Source organism: Protopterus annectens, chromosome 8.part0 (genome assembly GCF_019279795.1).
Source record: "Protopterus annectens isolate FY-2018-M chromosome 8.part0, PAN1.0, whole genome shotgun sequence".
In the NCBI taxonomy this organism is placed as follows: domain Eukaryota; kingdom Metazoa; phylum Chordata; order Ceratodontiformes; family Protopteridae; genus Protopterus; species Protopterus annectens.
Genome location: NC_056741.1, coordinates 1,420,392,648 through 1,420,412,169, shown reverse-complemented (window position 1 = coordinate 1,420,412,169; position 19,522 = coordinate 1,420,392,648). Strand labels below are relative to the sequence as shown.

Sequence of the window (19,522 nt, the reverse complement as noted above, 5' to 3'; positions counted from 1 at the left end):
TATAGCAAACAGAACATTTTCTTCAGTTCAATACATATACTACTCCTTTATTTTTATATAAAGATATGGACATGCAGAAGGAATACAACTTGAGCAAATTGTTTTCCTCATATTTTAAATTAGTTTTCTTTAGATAAACGTCCTTTAACAACGAAAACATGTATGCAGTTGGAAAATGCAAAATCAACAAAAGAAGAAGAAAGTTGGAAATAATGAACCGGATTAAAATGTTTTGTCATGCTTTCGTGACTTACTTTTTGCATGACTGTATATAGTGCATAAAGTATAGCAGTGAATGCTTTTCCGTAATCCAAAAAGAGAAAAAAAACTTTACAAAAATTGTTTTCAATACACTGATACCACTGAAAAGCAACAGTGTTATCAACTTAGGGGTGTGATGTACCCATAGACTTTAATACATCATGGCACTTACAAGATGCCATAATGTAGTACTTAACTTTGACTAAAGACTTTAAAGTTCATTTACCTACCTATGGGTGTCAGCATGCCAGTTGTATGAATAACACTGTGACACTCCAGAAGCATATCTGAAAATTCTTTGCACTAGATATCTAACTAGACAGGGTACATAGTTACCTACAGGAAGTCTCATCTCTTTTCAAAGTGATGAGATGAATAATATAGAGAAGTGAGCTTTTTCCACTTAGTGCAAAATCATATTATGCAATTATTTTACCTTTAGAAATAATTGCATACAAAGGCTTTCAACTTACACAAAGCCTCAGAGCCCCTTATTTTAAATGAAACTACAATAAAGGAGGAACATTTCTACAACTTCAGAGAGAGAGAGAGAGAGAGAGAGAGAGATTTTGGGTACTCTTACCAAGTATCAAGTTTCCCTACAGAACAGTTTGACAGGTTATCATAATTTTTATCTGTTTCATAACCCATGTGTTGGCTTAGACTACACTGTGAACATAAGCTACCATGACCTAATCATAACAGGAAATATATCAATGGATTCATGTGATTCATAGAATTTATGGGAGTTTCAAGGCAATTTAGTGTCTCAACCATCAATGGCATGCCAATAGCAATCTTCAGGCTTTAACTTCTTTTACAAGGAAGGCTAGGCCCTGTTATTCCTGGGGTTAATTTCATGGTACCCATCCAGTGATCTAGGTTATGTTTGAAAGATGATAATATGTTGGAGTGCTAAAACTGCAGGGGCATCTTATTCCAGAAATAGGTGAGGCATTGTATAATGAATCTGTCTTTCCATTACTTTCTGCTTATCTGCTAGTGAAGATGTAGGTCCCTGTTCTGGTGCTTACTAAGCTATTAGACTTGTGAAGACATAAGAGATCAAGGACAACAGGGTCTATAATGCAGAGCTAGGAGATGAACAGATCACCTCTCATGAGGCAGGAAGATACTTTGTCAGGATATAAAGCTACTGCCTTCTTTTGCTAGCTTGGGGTGTTTAAGCCTGAAATTGTATTAGTTAAGAACTTCTGAGGCTTATCTAGATGTTTGATATGTCAAGTGAGGAACAACATAAAGAGACATTGCACTGATCTAATCGGGGATGAATATAAGGCAACACTGGCACCATTAGCTCCAGATGACATAACCTTGGTTCTTGTGCTGAATAGAAGGGTTCTGTGATTACAGTTGTCAGATAATGATCAAGGTAGAGAGAACTGTCAGCTCAGCTACCCGGGTCCCCGACTACATTTTCATCTCTTAAGAAACAACATATAGGGATCCCCACATTACAATGTCTGTGACTTCAACAAGAGCCCTATATAATACAAGGGCTCTGGGGGTATCAAAATTAGTTCTTCTTCTAGAATTGCATAGTCTGCATAATTTGCCTCTCAGTATTTAGCGAATTAATTGGCAGTAAGGACTTTTCAGCTTTGATTTATTATGTGTTTACAATTTAATTGTTTAACTATATGGCTCACACCACTTGAGTGACAGTTAACATATACATTTCAAGGACTTTTACTACTTTATTGTTTTTTATGTCTCCTTAACAGTTGATTTACATATGTCTGTATCATTAAATTTATATTTACTACTTTATAGTTTTTATCTTATGTTGGTCTATATTTTAATATGTGCCTTTATTCTGGTTTACTTACTTGGCTGCACTGTAGATTTTATTTTTCTGGTAAGTTATCATGGCCATGGTAATTATCTTCAAATGATTGCAGTATAACAGATCTTTATTTTCATTTTGCCCTTTTGTCATTTGCATGTATGGTGTAAACGCAGTGGTCCTAGATGTTGACCAGCCCTTTTGGATGCTCCATTGTGCTTTCCCATAGTGGACCAAAGGGGCATTATGCTTCCCTAGTGTAAACCTTCCAAGTTCATTACGTCTTATGTATACACATAATTTGAGTGAATGCACATTTGACTGAATCACAAATGGTTGAACTCATTTGACTGAAAATAAATTTGACTGAATCACAATTAATAGAAAGTAGAGACATCTATAGAAAAGTATGTGACTGTGTCACTTCTGGTCATTAGGGAAGTGAGTCTAGAAGAGTTTGAGTGGATTGGCAATAGCCACCATCATGTTGTACCCCCAAGTCTGTAGGTGCTTGTATTTGTGCTCCAGCACTGATTCACTGTGTGTGTGTGTGTGTGTGTGTGTGTGTGTGTGTGTGTGTGTGTGTGTGTGTGTGTGTGTGTGTGTGCGTGTGTGTGCGTGCGTGTGTGTGCGTGTGTGTGCGTGTGTGTGTGTGTGTGTGTGTGTGTGTGTGTGTGGTGTTTTTTTTTTCTTTTCTCCAGGGTTGTGCAATCATGGACTTAGTATATATATATAAATAGGAGGGCTATAGGGGGAGAAGTATCCCTGTAAAAATATAATTTATGGTAATTTTGTTGTGCAGAACATTTTCTGTGAATTATGATTCAGTCAAGTTAAATTGCAATCAATTGTATTGAGAGATTTGTTCATAGGTTCATAGCTGAGTACTAAAGGCCATTTTAAGCCTAGCCAATAACCAGAAGTATGCATCAAACCCTATAATTTGCATTTATAAGGTGATGACCTTAATCATTATGCCATTCCCACCCACAAATCAACATAACTTGTGATATTTGTAGAGGCTACCTGTGGGATTCAAACCACTTATATATGTATCTCTCGAATGGACTTCCAAAAACAGCAGCATCATGCCACATAAGTAATTGTGATTCAGTGAAATGAGCATTTAATCAAATGACATAAATTCCCTCTGACAGTATTTACAGTTCCTTTCCTTCATCAGTGACAGGTATCAGGAGCCCATTCTCCTAAGCCCCACCTTTTGGTAATGTATATCGACGCAAAATTAATCTGCAATAAAAACAGGTATTAGCTGTAATTTGTTGCAGGATGTTAAACTTGCCTTTATCGGTAAGACATGGCTGGGTGAAAAATTTGGCCCATATTTTGCTGCAGCCATTCCATCTGGGCTCTCAGTAATGTAGCACCCAATGAGGAGTAGGATTAGGGGTTACGTAATTGCTTGTGGGACAGATGGGCTGAGTTTGATTCATATAGTAAATAGGGAGACCTCATTTGAACATATCATGGTTGCAGGAGCAAATTATCACTTCCTCTTCACATACCATCCACCAGGTTGTCAAGGACTTTCCTCACCAGTTCAGTTGTTAATCATCAGCACTTGCTGATGTTGAGTGACCTTAATAGCTGGGTCAATGAAACTTGCAAGATAATTTAGCTGTATTATGAGAGGTTTTTGATTTGACATGTATATACCTCTGTGACCCATAAATTAGACCATGCTGTGGACGTGGTCTTCCTAATGGATGTGATGATCTCTGATTTGGCAGTCTCTTGGTCTAGTCACTTTTTGGTTCACTTTGCCCTGGAGCTCCAACATTATTGTCCCCCTGATCCTGAACTGAAAACAACTTATTCAACTAATCATATCACTCCAGAAATATTTTCCACTGTATGTCTTCAGTTCCTGTCTGAAAATGGTCTTGACTCTAGATGCCACGCTGATGGACAACAATAACTTACTTTCAATAACACTAGAGTCATTATCCCCATGATTGCTCAGTCTCTACCAAATGACATGAGCCATGGTTTGGCCATGATCTCCATCTTCTACAGCAAGAATGCCTTTGGACTGAACATTTTGGAATGATAAACTTCACCTGGATGAGCATTAAGCCATCTACCATGCAGAGATCTCTCATAAAAAGGCAACCTTTCTCTCCAGAAAGCTCTCTGAAGCAGCAAATCAACCATTTTCAGTCTGACAGGTGCTAGTGAGGCTGTGCAGTTCAGTCCGTCTCACCACTAGAACAGCATTAACCAACTTGCAGTGTGAGTCTGATGCTGTCTTTTTTTTTTGTTTTTTGCTGACAAGATTCCTACCAATAGAGCCATCCTTCTACTCTTGTACTATTAGACCCCATGAGTGTTGCAGATGCTCCAGCCCCTCTTCTCCTCCTTACATCTTTTGGATGGTGCTTACTATTCCTGATTATGATGAGTTCACTACTACTATTATCCCAAGTATGGGACCCTGCCCGTATAGGCTGCTGATGGCAGCCTCGCTGTTCTTGGACCAGTAATCTATCAGATCCTGGTTTCATCACTGAGAGATGGTCTATTTCCTTTGGGAGTGAAAAAAAGCCATAGTTATGTACACTTTCAAGAAACCATCCTTGGATCTAGATATCTTTGACTCCTACCACCTGATTTCTAACCTTCTATTTTTGGAGAAAGTTATTGAAAAGGCTGTTTACAAGCAACTTGAAAATTACCTTACAGTTAGTGGTCTCATGGATTCTTTTAAAATCAGGTTTTGACACGTCTTGGCACTGAGAATGTTCTTATGAAGAATGTCAGTGATCTTCTACTTGCTCGAGACAACTGGCACTATTCTGTGTTAGTCCTCCTGGATCTCTGAGCAGTATTTGATGCTGTGGACCCTGGCACTTTCAAACACAAAATTACGACCTATTGCAGTATCTCTGGTATGGTTCTAGGTGTTTTCTTTCTCATCTCTCTGACTGTACCTTTAAAGTTTTTTCAAGGATCATTTCCTCTTCCATATTCCAGTTAAAGTGGTGTACTGCAAGGGTCTGCTGTAGGACCTTTATTGTTTATTTTATGTAGACAGATAGCTAGACAGATAGAAGGGTAGATTGAGATCTACCATTAACCATATGCCATATACCATTTGACTTGTGGCTATGTAGTAGGCCTATAAGTTCTGGGTCAGTGGATACCTTATAAGCCAGGTGCAGGTCATCTCTTAGAAGCTTGTATGACACAAGAGTATAGTGACAGGGCTTTGAGATGGTCCACATAAGTTATGTGCCTTAGGCCCACTATTTCTTTTTGTGGTCTATGTGTTCCATGACTTTGTAGATGAATGCATAAATCTCATATTTATCTGTGTTGTCATATGCTATACATGCACATGAGCCCTGCATCATAGAAAGCACACTTTCACTGTTTTGGAAAGTGGGAGGAAACCACGCCAACACACAGGAACATGCAAACTCACACACAGAAACCCCAGCCCAATCGAAAACAGAGAACCTCTTGCTGTGAGGCGACAATGTTAACCACTGCACCACTGTGCCGCCCACTTGAATTTGTTCAGTGGAATTTACTATGAATTAAGAAAAGTATTGTATTAAAAATGGAGGGATCAGTGCAAAAACACAAGAATAGTGATTGGGAAAGTTTAGATGGAACTGTCAGGCCTTAGGAAGAATATAGGAAAAAGACCAGTTGGGCTGCCTTTCAGAGTAATCAGAAGGATTAGAGGGAAATGGCTGTCCTTAGGCGGGATACACTGCAAAGACTAAGGGATCTACCTCCCAGAGTCCTCAGAAATCTGGTCAATATGTTGTCAAATGCCTTGACACAGATCTTCAACAGATCATTGGCTAATACAGTAGTGCTGAAGGACTGAAAAACAGCAATTGTGGTACCCTTGTACAAGAAGAGGAAGTAGAAAAATACTGGAAGCAACAGTCCTGTTAGCTTAGTAATAGTGTCAGGGGAAAGTCATGGAGAGAATCTAGAATGGAAGGGTGGTAGCATATCTAGAGGGGCAAAGTCTCCAGGACTGCAGCCATCATGGGTTCATGGCCAAAGGAACTCTCAGTTAAATCTGATCTAATTTTATGACCTGGGTAAATGTGAATATTAGATGTAGTATACCTGCACTTTGGCAAGGCTTTTGGCTTGGTCCCATAAAGGAGGCTAATATATATGGGAGTAAGGCCAAGATTGATTAACTGAATAGCAGAATGGTCAAATGGTAGGAAACAATTTGGATGAGAGAGAAAATGTCAGGAATTATGAAAGTGACTAGGAAGTACCACCAGGGTCTGTCCTGGATCTAGTGCTCTTCAGTGTGATTTGTCTCCGAAATGTCTCAGGGAATACAGTTAAAAATCAACCTCTTTGCTGACAACACAAAGATAAGTGCATCAGTGGGAGATGATGGTAGTGAAAGTATTTAGCAAAAGATTTGGAAAGTCTGAACAAAAGCACATAATGGTATCAGATGATCTTCCATGAGAATAGATGCAAAACAATGCACTTAGGCCACAACAAACCTCATAAAGTAGCAGCATGATAGCAAGAGTGCAGCATGCAATCTGCAGTCACTAACCACAGATACACTGCACCACCAGAAACAGAATGACGGGACAATAGCAAGAGTAAATACAAGTCTGAGCCAGAAGCCCCCCTCTCCAACTTCCTCCTACACAGCGAATCAGGTCCTATTTCTATGCCCTACCCCAGCCCTCCTTCCTCTCATTTAAGTAAAAAAAAAAAAGAATATATATTTTTTTCTTTTAATCTGTCGCAAACTACTTGATGCAAATGTAGCAAGCAGTTGCTACAGCTTATACCCTGCATGAAGCACTACAGCACTCAGGTTTCAGTTAAAGTAAAAAAAATACTTTGAAACTGTAGCAACCCGTTCTATAGTTCTGAACACACATGGAGCTCTACAGCACTCAGGTTTGACCACAAATGCAATGCTGGATTTTAAAAGCCTGTATGTGTTAAAGAGTGATCAGGATCGGGCCAATTGTGCCTCCCTAACACTATCAGCCCAGGGCAGTTTTCCCTTTTACCCCACCCTCACTATGCTACTTATGTCTGAGCTGAATTCTAAAGGGGATGGATTTCAGAAACAAAGACACAATGTTTCCATGCTACATGGCTTGAATCAGACCACACACTGCATAGTGCACGCAGTTCTGGTGACCATACAAGGGAAGGGAAGGGAAATAAGGCTGTGGAAATGAATACACTGGAAAGATGTCTAAAAGATCAGTGCAATGGAGAGGAAGGAGAGGGCCCATCAAAGGTCAGATTCATGGGGGGAGGGGGTGTGATATTAGTGCACACGACCAGGAAAGGGAGATGTGAATAGGTCATTCTGAACAGGATAGAATGAAAGAATAAAAGAACAAAAGAAAGAAAGAAAGAGCAGGCTGGAGGGAGTACAAGCGTCAGATTGCAAGGACTGACTACTCCTTGGATCTCCAAATGTCATTATTTGACAGTGAGCTGTATACCCACTCAGTGAACTCCAACCATAGCTGGCGAAGATAGAATTCATAGAGTTTTTCATGAAAATATGAGCCAGGCAGAATAGGGGTAAGGGGGCATGTTGTCATGGAATGCAAGATAGAATGTTAAGGCATATCAAATGGCAGGATAGATAACTAGATATGTTTATTGGGGGTAGATAGTTCACTCCCATGCATATCTGAGTTAAATTGAGTTTCATCACACATCAACTTCATGACTTGTAGGCGGCAAAGCTAGAACCTCCAAAATGTATCCTAATACATTTTGGCTTAACTATCAGTTATTCTCTAAGTAATACATCAGATACAAGCATTGGTTATTATAGCAACCTTTGTTGCATATACTATGCAGACTAAAGAACAAGTTGTAAGTGCATCTATCAATAAATAAGTATAAATTACCAAGAAATGAGTACATCTGCTCTTTATATGACTCACTGCAAGCTAGAAGACAAAATGCTGTTTCAATTCTGAAGTTAATGCATCTAAAACTACTGTAATTCAATGAGATCTGGAACAAATAATTCAAGAAATGGAAAGTGCTCTTAAAAGACCAGGCACATACAATGGAGTAAAGAAATACATTTTGTTAGTAAATCTTAGATTATACACCACTTCAAGGGAGGCTATAATATGACGATGCAACATATAGAACCATCAAATTATGTATATGAAGCATAAAAGAAGGAAAACAAGTTTAAAATTGTTAATTTTTATTTATTATTATTGCCAAATAAATGTTGAAGGGTAGGCTTGATTCATTGGATTTGAACAGATCCTGTACCACTGAAGGGCAGCATGTTAAAAAAATGGCATTTAAAATGTTTCACTATTCTGGCTTGTAATATTATTATTTTAACACATGATATTTTTTCAGCAGATGACTGGGCCAAATTTTACAAGTTTTCTCCACTTCTTAGACTTCTTTATGAAATAGATGATCAGCTGAAGTCCATTGCAACAGGGAACCTGCAGTTATTGAAAACAAACAATCTTGAGTGCAAAGAAAAGCAGCAAGTACAGAAGTCTCCAGGTAAGAGTTTTATAAGGTAAGTGTTTTATAGTCAAGGTACCTCACTTCTCATCAGTGATGCATGATCTATAGGACCACTGGTTATGTTAGCACTAAAGTTATGTAGTTGCTATAGATGTAGGATGCATTGAAGTTCCTGGCAGGTCAAACCCTCTTTAACAGTAGAAATCTCAAGTATTAGTTTACGAGTTTTGATCATACCGGTGATTGTGTAAAATCTTGTTAAGGAATGCCTATTAGCCTACTTCATCATCACTTTGAAACTGCCAAGGCAGTTAAGAACTTTGAGTGCCAGGTTTAACATTTTTCAAGAAATAGTTGATTATCTTATTGTTAATCCGTAGTCTACAATTCCAAGGATACAGCACTAACATGTGACATTACACTATCTTAGAGGATTCCTTTTCCCCGATATAGTGCTGTATGGGAATGGGTAAATATAACTAGCCGCGGTGCCTGTGTGCATCTCTCCACATGAGAGGTGCGGGGGTGTTTGCCCTCCACAAAAAACATCTTTGTGTGTAATTGGCTTTTGTTTGAGTAATTATAAGGTTTTATGATCACTGTTTCATTAGAAGCAAACCTCTCAACCTCTTAGCACAAAAATTCTGGGCAAAGCCAAAAATAATGCTGGGACAAAGACCAAAAATCAAGGATAGATTTTAAATATTGCGTTTATAAACATAAAACATTGATAGAATAGCATGCATTTTACAAAGGCTGTGAAATCTGAAACTCAGAAATATGCTATTGTTTAGTGACTTTAATCCTCAACCGTTTGCCAGAAAACCACAATTTGTATGAGGAACAGACCAAAAATATGAAACAAAAATCTGTACACTTTGTTTTTTTCAATCCCTTTTGTTTATTTTATCCCTTTCAACTTTCTGGTTTAAAAGCCCGCGTTTGCGCGGGTTTGCACTAGTTTAAGCTCCGTGTAGTGGCGCCAAGCTGAGGTAAACTATTACTGGTGCCAGAAAGTCTGCTCTTCAGTTTTTCCCATAGATCTTGCTAGTTCTTTCTCTCTTGCACTTCAAATAGCCTAATCACTTTGCACTTCAACAGGTTTTGTAGCAATTATTGTAGCACACCTAAGTGCCATCAGCACTAGTCGTTCATCACGGAAATAGCTCCAGTACTTAGCAGTTATGATCACCCCTCCTGACATGATTAAATGGTAGTTTCCTGTGCTTTCTCCTATTAAGATGGTGCACTTGGGCATTCTGAGGCAGTGTGGCAACTGCCTCATATACATAGACAACCCTCTCCTCTAACCTCCCAACACTCAGACTTGTGAGAGCTGCACTTATATCACCAAATTGGAAGCTATGCACTCTCCAGCCAAGACCGGACTAGCTGGTCAAGAGGAGAAGGTCAACACCTGTGCCACACCACATGGAACACATAGTCCTCCAGAACACCCACCATCACAGCTCTCACATAAAAACACAAACCACACACCCACCTTCGCAGAAGCTCTCAATGGAAATTTACACAAACAGCAGAGACCTCCAAGACAGAAATGCATTATACCACCACAACACAGCACAAACCACAGGACACATTGCTCACCTCCACAGTGTGCTCCTCAAGCTAAGCCCCTAAGGCTAAAACACCTTGCCAAATGCACTAATCATAGGTAACTCAATAGTGAGGCACACAGAGAAAGTAACAGTCAGCTGTCTATCAGGTACCAGAATCTGACACATAACATATGCACTCAGGTCCCTCCACAACAAGTACAAGTATGACTCTGTCATTGTCCATGTGGGTGTGAATGACCTGAGATGCACCTCCCTGGACTACATGAAAAGAGACATGGTGGAGCTCTCGATTATGTGGCCCAGGCAGGTATGACCCTTGCCCTGAGCAGTATCCTACTGTCCCCAGAATGATACGACAGTACAAACAGAAAATGATTGACTTCAACAATTGGCTAAGTTTCTCATGTCATTCTAAGGGGATCCAGTATCTGTCTGCTTGGGATGACATGATTGACAGACCTCGATGCTTTGCCAGAGATGGCCTGCATCTGTTCACCTGGTTTCCAGGTACTGGCTAAGGCTCTTGCCACCCTATAGTGGTTTTCTTAGGTGGTGTTCCAAAGACCAAATTTCCACCATAACAGCTATAAATAAATGCAATCTGAGGATCATGCTGCTCGACACTAGAAGTCTAAATCTCAAGATGCACTCACTCGAAGCACTCTTGAAAATGCAAAACATCGACATTTGTGCTGTAACAGAGACCTGGTTTAAAGTGGCAGAAAGCACCCCTGTGCTACCAGGCTATAACTCATTCCACACCTTTCAGTCCCAAAACATGGACAGAAGCTCCAAAGGTTGCAGTGTCTCCATATTCATAAAGAATATGCTCACCTCCAGACTAGTAGCCCAGCATAACACATCTTAGATACTTCAGGTACAACTAACATTGGGTAAGACGGCAATCCAGATCATAGCCTGCTATAGGTCCCCAACTATGTCCCTATACTCTCACTCCATGTTCCTAAGCACCCTGGAATCTATCAAGGTCCAACCCAACATTCTCATACTAGGAGTCTTCATCTACCCCTCCATCAATTGGGAAAACTACTCAAGCAGCAATACACTGGCCCAACGCTTCCTGGAATTAATCAGTTCCAATGCCCTGGACCAGCTCATTCTGACCCCTGCTAGAGAGGAAGCAACATCATTGACCTGGTTATTACTAACATGGGTGATCGTTGCTCTACACCAATAGTCAATCCCTCCATGGTCAGATCCGACCATAAACAAATCACCATAGAAATCCACATCTCACCCACACGGCCCACAAAGGTAACCACCTTGAAAACTTCTCCAATGCTGACTTTGGGCTCCTAAAAACAGAGGTTGCTGACTTCATGCCACCGATGCCAATGAAAAATAGCTGCATGACTGCCGAATCATACACCAGTGCACTGTACGAAACATCCAACAGAACCAAGACACTTTCCTCCAAAAAAAAGAAAGCCAATCTGGTGGTCCCCTGCAATTAATAAACTCCACAACAGAAGGAAGAAACTGTTGCAGAAAAAGGTGAAGTCCCAAGACTGGAACAACTCCCTTATTAGCCTCAACAAAAAGGTGAGATCTGTCACCAAATCCTCCAAAGCCAGCTATGAAGGCAGAATTGCAACAGACACTAAAAAAAAATCACAAAGCCTTCTATAGTTATATCAAGAACCTCCATGGCAATACCCAGATTTGCTCTAAGTTACTGCACAATGGTACCTCCTATACTGAGCCAAAAGATATTGCCAACATACTGGCTGACAGAATTGAGTGCCAACTTTACCCCTCTCTCCCACCCTAAAGGACCATTCACAATCCCAGAAGAATGCCAGGCACCCAGCATTACTGCAGCACAAGTTAAAGCTGCATTGTCCAAGGCCAAGAACACAGCTTCCAATTGACCTGATAATATCCCTGGCTGTGTTCTACATGAACTACAAAGTGAACTGGCACCACATCTGTGTACCCTGTTCAGTCACAGCATCACCTCAGGCTTTGTCCCTACCAAATGGTGCACCGCCACAGTCATCCCTCTCCATAAAGGAGGAGCGACTACAGATCCTGGGAATTATCATCCCTTTAGCCTGATGAGTCTGATATGTAAAGCTATGTAGTGCATCATCATGGACCTGATTAACAAAGATATAGGAAATCTCCAAACTCTAGACCCCAAGCAATTTGGCTTTGTGAAAGGGAGATCACAGTGTGAAAGTAGTGGACTCCAAGTCTGACTGCTGACCAGTTATGAGTGGAGTCCCACAGGGATCGGTCCTGGGTCCTCTCCTGTCTGACATCTACTTCTCAGAAGACAAGGCCAACACAAAAAGACTCTGGCAGACCATGTTCGCAGATGATTGCAAGCTGGGAGGCATTATTAACTCCCCAAGTGATGCAGATATCCTACAGAAAGGCCTCACTGAGACCAATGACTGATGTCGAAACCATGGCCTTAAGCTTAATGCCAAAAAATGCATCATCATCCCCTTTGGTAAAAACTCAGTTCCCACTAATTACCACATCGATGGGAGCTCACTGAACACTGAAGGCATTATAAGAGATCTGGGGATGCAGGTTGACAGCAACCTCTCCTTCGACCACCACATTGCCACTGTGGTCAGAAAGTCCTTCTATGTGGCACATTTCATTACTAAGGGTTTTGCATCCATGAAGAAAGAGGTCATCATCTCTCTCTCTCTTCCCTCATTAGACCAATTATTGAGTATAATGCCATGCCCTGGCATGTACCTCACTAGACACCTGCAACAGTTGGAGAGGCTACAGAAATACCTCACGAAGAGGATCATAGGCATTAAACACATGTCCTACATGGACAGACTCAAAAGACTCCAGCTATTCTCTGCTCATATCACCTATTTAGAAGTGATCTCTGCTTGACTTACAAAGCCATGTCTGACCCAGCTCTGTTAGAAATGCTACATCTAAAGAAATCCCAATCCCTCCACACCACACTCTCTAGAGACCTCAACCTCATTACCACAATCAACAGAACATGCTGGAGGGACAGGTTCCTCACCCAGAGACTGCCAATGCTCTGGAATAGACTTCCCATACATGTCAAGCAGAGCACCTCGCTGACCCTCTTCAAGAGAAATCTTGATGAGTGGATGGGTAATAGAAAGTTCACCCCAGGGTCAATCCAGTGGCTCTTCTTGATAGAAGCACTGGGAACTAACAACGGGTGGCACAATGCCAGGGCACTTCTATGGGCTAGGCTTGCAAAGGCTCCAGGGCCATTAGCCTAGTGCACACCAAAGAACCTATGAAATCTGGACAGTTGAAATGTGTGTTAAAAGCCAAAAGCTTAATTTAATTTATACAAATAAAGATCGCTGTATCTCTCCTTCCTTTTCCATGGTTTAGTGTTAAGAAGCTCATCAAGACTGTAGACAGTTTAGTGTTAAGAAGCTCATCAATATCCCAACTTCCACCCTTAATACATCTCAAATGTATTATTTCTTGGAGATTAAAACTTTCTTGTAAATGGCTGGAAAAGGAATTAATCAGCAAAAATATATCAAATATTATTTAATGTGTTGAATAAATAGAACACTAAACAAATACTTTTACATTCAACCTAAGGTAATAAAATTGGAGATGTAGGCTGGTATGCATTATCCTGTTTTACAGTATGCCGCATGCTATTGTGCCAAAAGTAAGCATGTGCTACTACGTATTAATCCACAAAATCAGTTGGCACTATATAGCAATGAGCTGAAAGGTGCGGGACTAGGAAGAGGAAAATGTAAATTACGGTATAGCGATACAGAAAGCAATACGCACTGAGTAATAAGTGTAGAACTAGATGTAAATGAAGGCTAATGAGTGCAGGACTTCATACATAGCTGTCATCAGTGAAAACACACCAGTTGTTGTCTGTCAGTATAAAGGCAAAAAGTACCCAGAATCTTGCAGATTTGCATTTGGTGAAAATGCATGGATCAACAACAGCTGTTGTACAGCATCATCTGATATTTGTATGCTCTGCAGGTTTCCATCCAGGGGCACTACATAGCATTGGGTAAAGTGTGCAAATGTTTAACTGACCAGCATTGATGGACTGGTTTAATGTGAACAGAGATATTACATGGGTGACATGTATGGCCAACAGACTAGATATGGAAGAATGCAATTTAACAGATAGCCTTCTTATACTAGTGGATGCCAAAGTATGAAAAGTTTTCAGAACTGCAGCTACAGAGACCTTTCAGAGAGAAATATGGGGCTCTGTGTATATTGCAGGTCTCAGCTTAATGAATACCCAAGACATTCCTGGATAAATTCCTTTATATGGCATACTTGTTTTCCAAACATAGCAGAGTAAACAGCCAGCAGCATAAGTGACTTCTATGAAAGTGCCAACTTCTCAAAGTACTATGAGCTATAGATTTCACACATGTGAAAATTAAGGACCTACCTGGCATCAGTGGACATCAATATACCATTTGCAAGGGCTACCATTTCATCAACTGACAAGTAGCATGCCCCTATGACAGCCTGCAAGATCTTTGTAGTGTGCTATACCTGTCCTGATTAGCCAAGAATCAGGCAGTACAGGCCTCTGTTCTGGAAACCTCTATATCTGCAACATCAGGACCTTTCACAGTCACTATATCAACATGTTTTAAAAGCAGTGTTAGCATTGCTGAAAGGAAGCAATCAACATTTGCAGTGCAGCTACAATTAAGCAGTATTGTGCACAGTACAGAGCAGGGTAGGTGAAGTGGCAACAGTTTGTTCAGCCCAATATCACTGATAAGTACACAGTATCTCTTTGTTATGCAAAGATTATGCTGGACAGTGCATGATTGAGTTACACTGTGCACAGACATCTCCACTTACACCACACTGGTGGGTGGGACAGTGGTATAAGTCAAAGCCATCATTATTTGCACAGATGCCTAGAGATACAATGGCACTCAGCTGTCAATACGACCTGGGGAAGCTTAAAGGGGTTAATGGAGGTAGAGATATGGGTCTCATGGAGTCAGGGAAATCTTTTTCATACATAATATCCTTAATGGATTGGGTGATGGAAACAGTGCATGACTGTGCTATGAGGCTACTGTGATACTGGGATCAGTGGCCCACCAAGACACTGATGTGGCACTACTGGTGGAAGAGAAGATTTATGGCATCTGCTGTCAAGGAATCTGTTATCAAAGTGTCATTCTCCTGGAGTATGCTGACAGGGATTGCCTATGTGCACATTCACAACAGGTTCATGGCTACCCACTATGTGGGTTGGTAGAATGTGATCATGACATCATAACTGTGGAGGCTGTATGTCATGGCCAGCTACTGAATACCATGTGATACCCATACAGTTGTTGGTGTTGACCCTGCTCCCTGTGATAGTCTCCTTATGTGACCATCCCATCTCTCCTTATGCTTAGAGCCACTGATGATCCTTCAGAATAAGGAAATCTTTGGGCACTTGCTATCCTCTACATCGAGGTGGACATGGAGGAAATGTGTTCCATCACAACCCTCATGAGACTTATCAAGAAAGTATCTCTTGACTCAGTTGCCTTCTGGAGGCAATGGCATGGCTGGATCACATCCTCATGAAAGTCATGCAATATACCAGTCATCTCTACCGCAGTGTAGATATCTGCAAACTGTCCCCAGATTATGGCCCTGCAAATATGATTGAGTATAATCACTGAACACATAGAGGGGGTAGGCTTTAACCATAGGTGACATTAGAAACTCCTGATAAGCTTCCATAGTGTGGTTATAGTCATATTATATGCAGTACCTTCAATAGTGGAGTTATATCCACATTATATACAGTGCCTTCCATAGTGCAGTTATACCAACATTATATTCTGGCCTTCCATAGTAAGGTTTATACCCACATTGCATGCAGTGCCTTCCATAGTGGGGTTATGCTCACATTGGCTGCAGTGTCTTCCATAGTGAGGTTGTACCACCACTGGATACATTGCCTTCTATAGTGGGGTTATACTCACATTATATGCAGTGTCTTCTATAGTGGAGTTATACCCACATTATGTGTAGTGCCTTCCATAGTGGAGTTATACCCACATTATATGCAGTGCCTTCTATAGTGGAGTCATGCCCACATTATATGCAGTGCCTTCCATCCCTCTTTTCATTGGCTGGTGTGAGTAAGCACAAAATTATCATTTTGTGAAATTACTCCCCTTTAACTGTTTAAATTTATTGGCCATCCTGCTATATTCCATAGTAACAGAATACAAAGTGCCCACCCCCTTCCAATCTATCTTGCTATTTTAAAATGAGTGGCTCTCCACATTGATAGCTTACTTACCCTGTCCATCATATCTAATTGCTTAGTGTATACTGCAGCATTTAGGATAGCAACCAGTTTTTTTCATCTTACCTTTAAACATCTATTGCAAGACCACCAGGTTTTGGATAGCTCACATTCTACTTCTCAATAGTCATCTTGGGATTAGTGGTTCTGTTTTCTCCTGGTAAGAGAAGGTGCACAGGGACATTTTTTTCCTGGAGACTGCTGATTACCAGAAAGCCTAATAACTGCTTCATAGGTGACAGCTTGGAATTTGTGCCTATATTTTGTTCCTGGTGAGAGAAGGAGCAAAGTGCATTGATTCATGACTGTTTCTGGATGGACAGCGAGTGTCTGTGCTTAATGTTCCTGAATAGTCTGGTTGCTATTCAAGGCATCTACCAGGAAAAGGCTACAACAAGCCTACAGGCCCTTGCATCATCTGGGACAAGACTGTGGATCACCAAACAGGCTGTGGCCTGCTTCTCATCTTGGGATTGGTGCTAACATTTTGCTTCTGATGAGAGAAGAAGCAAAGGAGCATTGTATCCCAGCAGAGTGAAGCTGTGGTGAGACCAACACTAGCAGTAGCCGGGCAGTAGCCATTCATGCAACTTCCCTCTTTTCATCATTCTTGACAAGCTAATTCTTTTTTTTTTCAGTAAATACTGCTTGATTTGCTTCTAGCTTCAGAATATATGCCTAAATACTTCATCCTTAAATTTTCAGAGTCCACATATTAGTTTTCCCTCATGTGTTTGGCAGTGCCCTGTACAGACTCAGAGACCTTGAGTGCCATTTTTCCTGTAAAAGCATGATTGAAATTTCTCCAATACCTAGTTGCACACAGGACAGCTAGCTTGCAGTGACAAGCACTGTCTCCATAGTTGCAAACCAGATACTCCTGACATTGACTGAAATTCTCACTCCAACTGTCTAATCAATAAAAAGGGGATCTGTTGCCACGGATATGAACTTTTCCACTGTCCCAGTTACCAGGGTAGTGGATATAGACATCCTGAGGTAATGTAGAAATTACCTCATGTTTACTGACAACAAGTTAATTCTCAAACTGATATGGTATGTGTGAGATGTATTTACAGAGCGTCACTGGAGTCAAAGCTCTCACATAAAAGTACTCCTACTGTCAATAAGGTTGTCAGTAGTACACATGCTGCACCCATTATGCACAATTTAAAACAGACATATAGACCCACGGATCTACTGTACTTCATCGAAAAAACACTTCTTCAAAAAAGAACAGTAGACCCACACTTACGCGAAAGTGCACTTAACCGAATGTGCACTTTCATGAAGAACGTTTCAACGAACCGACCAGGAACACCAAAACAATGTTTTTGCAGGGAGACAAGTCCCCATGCACCCCCCAAACACCCCCTACTTAAATATACCAACTCTGAGATCGCACTACAGGTGGGAAACAGGTAAATTCCCTTTTCCCCACTGCAGAGTGCTTTGGGCTTCAGTGTTTCTTAACAGTTCGTTGAACCGTTCTTCGCTGAAGTACACTTTCGGTTAAGTGCACTTTCACATAAGTGTGGTCTACTTCTCTTTTTCAAAGTGATGTACTTTGAATGAAGAGAAGTAGACCAAGATCCACATATACTGAGGCACTTAGATGTAATCTTCCCAAACCACAAAGACTTCCTAGACAAAGTACACATAAGAAATACCCTCAGCAGCCCCAAATGCACTCTTTCAGAGCAACATCCACATCAACACAGAGCTACATCTCATGGAGCCTCATCCTCTAAGCCCATAAGTCACCACACAATCCAACATTCTAGTCATTGGAGACTCCATTATGAGAAACACTGATGTCCCTCTCACCAGGCTGAGTAAGGAGAAAGTTACGGTCAGTTGCTTATCATGGGCTAAGATCCACCACATTACACATGCACTCAGGTCACTGGATCACAATTACCAATATGATTCAGTCATAGTCCATGTGGGAGTAAATGACCTGAGATGTACCTCCCTAGACTTATGAAGAGAGACATCATAGAGCTTTCAGAATATGTGTCTCAGGCTGGTATAAGCCTAGCATTGAGCATCATTTTACCTTCTCCAAGGATGATGCCACAATATGAACAAAAGATGATTGACTTTCATAATTAGCAGGAGATGGTCAACAGATCATTCTGCTTTGCCAGGGATGGTCTGTACCTCTCCCCTCTAGGCTTTTGAATGTTAGCTAAAACATTTTCTTCCCCATAGTGCCTTTTTTAGGCAATGCCAAATTGGAAGTACTTCCGACATAGCAAATCAAAACCAAGAAAATCTAAAGGTATTACTGCTCAGTGCTAGGAGTCTGCACAAAAACTCCATTCCCTAGAAGCTCTCTTCACCCTAGAAAATGCGGACATCTGTGCGGTCACTGAGAAATGGTTTAAAGTTATGGAGGGTATACAAACAGTGCAAGGTTATAATGCCTTCCTTCCACACTAACTACTTCACAGGCAGGGACTAAAGGTGGAGGTGTCTCTATTTACATCAAAAATAAATATACTTCAAGGCTGGTCAAACAGGACAATACACTTCAGCTGCTCCATGTTCAAATCACCATAGGCAAAATCCAATACTACTTCCTTGCAAGCTATAGGCCTACCTCTATGTGCTGGGAAACCCATACCATGTATTTAAATTTATTAGAAACACTTACCATTTAACCCAATGCCATATTCATGGGTAACTATATGACACCAAATATACAGGCACAGAGATTCCTGGATTTTTTAAACATAAACTCCACGGAAAAGATAGTCAATACACCAACCAGGTATGCAACCATACTGCATCTGGTCCTCACTAATATGGGAGACTGCTACACACCCCCTACTGCAATGTCTTCCCTGGTAAGGTCAGGCCACAAAATAGTCTCATTTGAAGTAAAAATAAAACCCGAACCCCCAGCTAAACCTGAAATATTCAGGAACTACTGTAAGGCTAACCTCCTGCTATTATGTGATAGCCTGGCAAAATTTCAAGCCTCCATATAAACCCTGAGAATACTGCTGCCTATGCAGAACTGTTCACAAAAATCCTGTATAAGCATGTTAATAGCTG

General features: G+C 40.8%; 1 protein-coding gene across 1 annotated transcript in view; it reads left to right on the top strand.

The window, feature by feature from the left end:
- LOC122808494 overlaps positions 1–19,522 on the top strand; it is a 666,541-nt gene that overhangs the window by 628,788 nt on the left and 18,231 nt on the right. Inside the window, exon 27 of the mRNA XM_044079450.1 lies at positions 8,450–8,602. Within this exon, the coding sequence (XP_043935385.1) occupies positions 8,450–8,602 (153 nt within the window). The remainder of the gene's footprint in view (positions 1–8,449; positions 8,603–19,522) is intronic.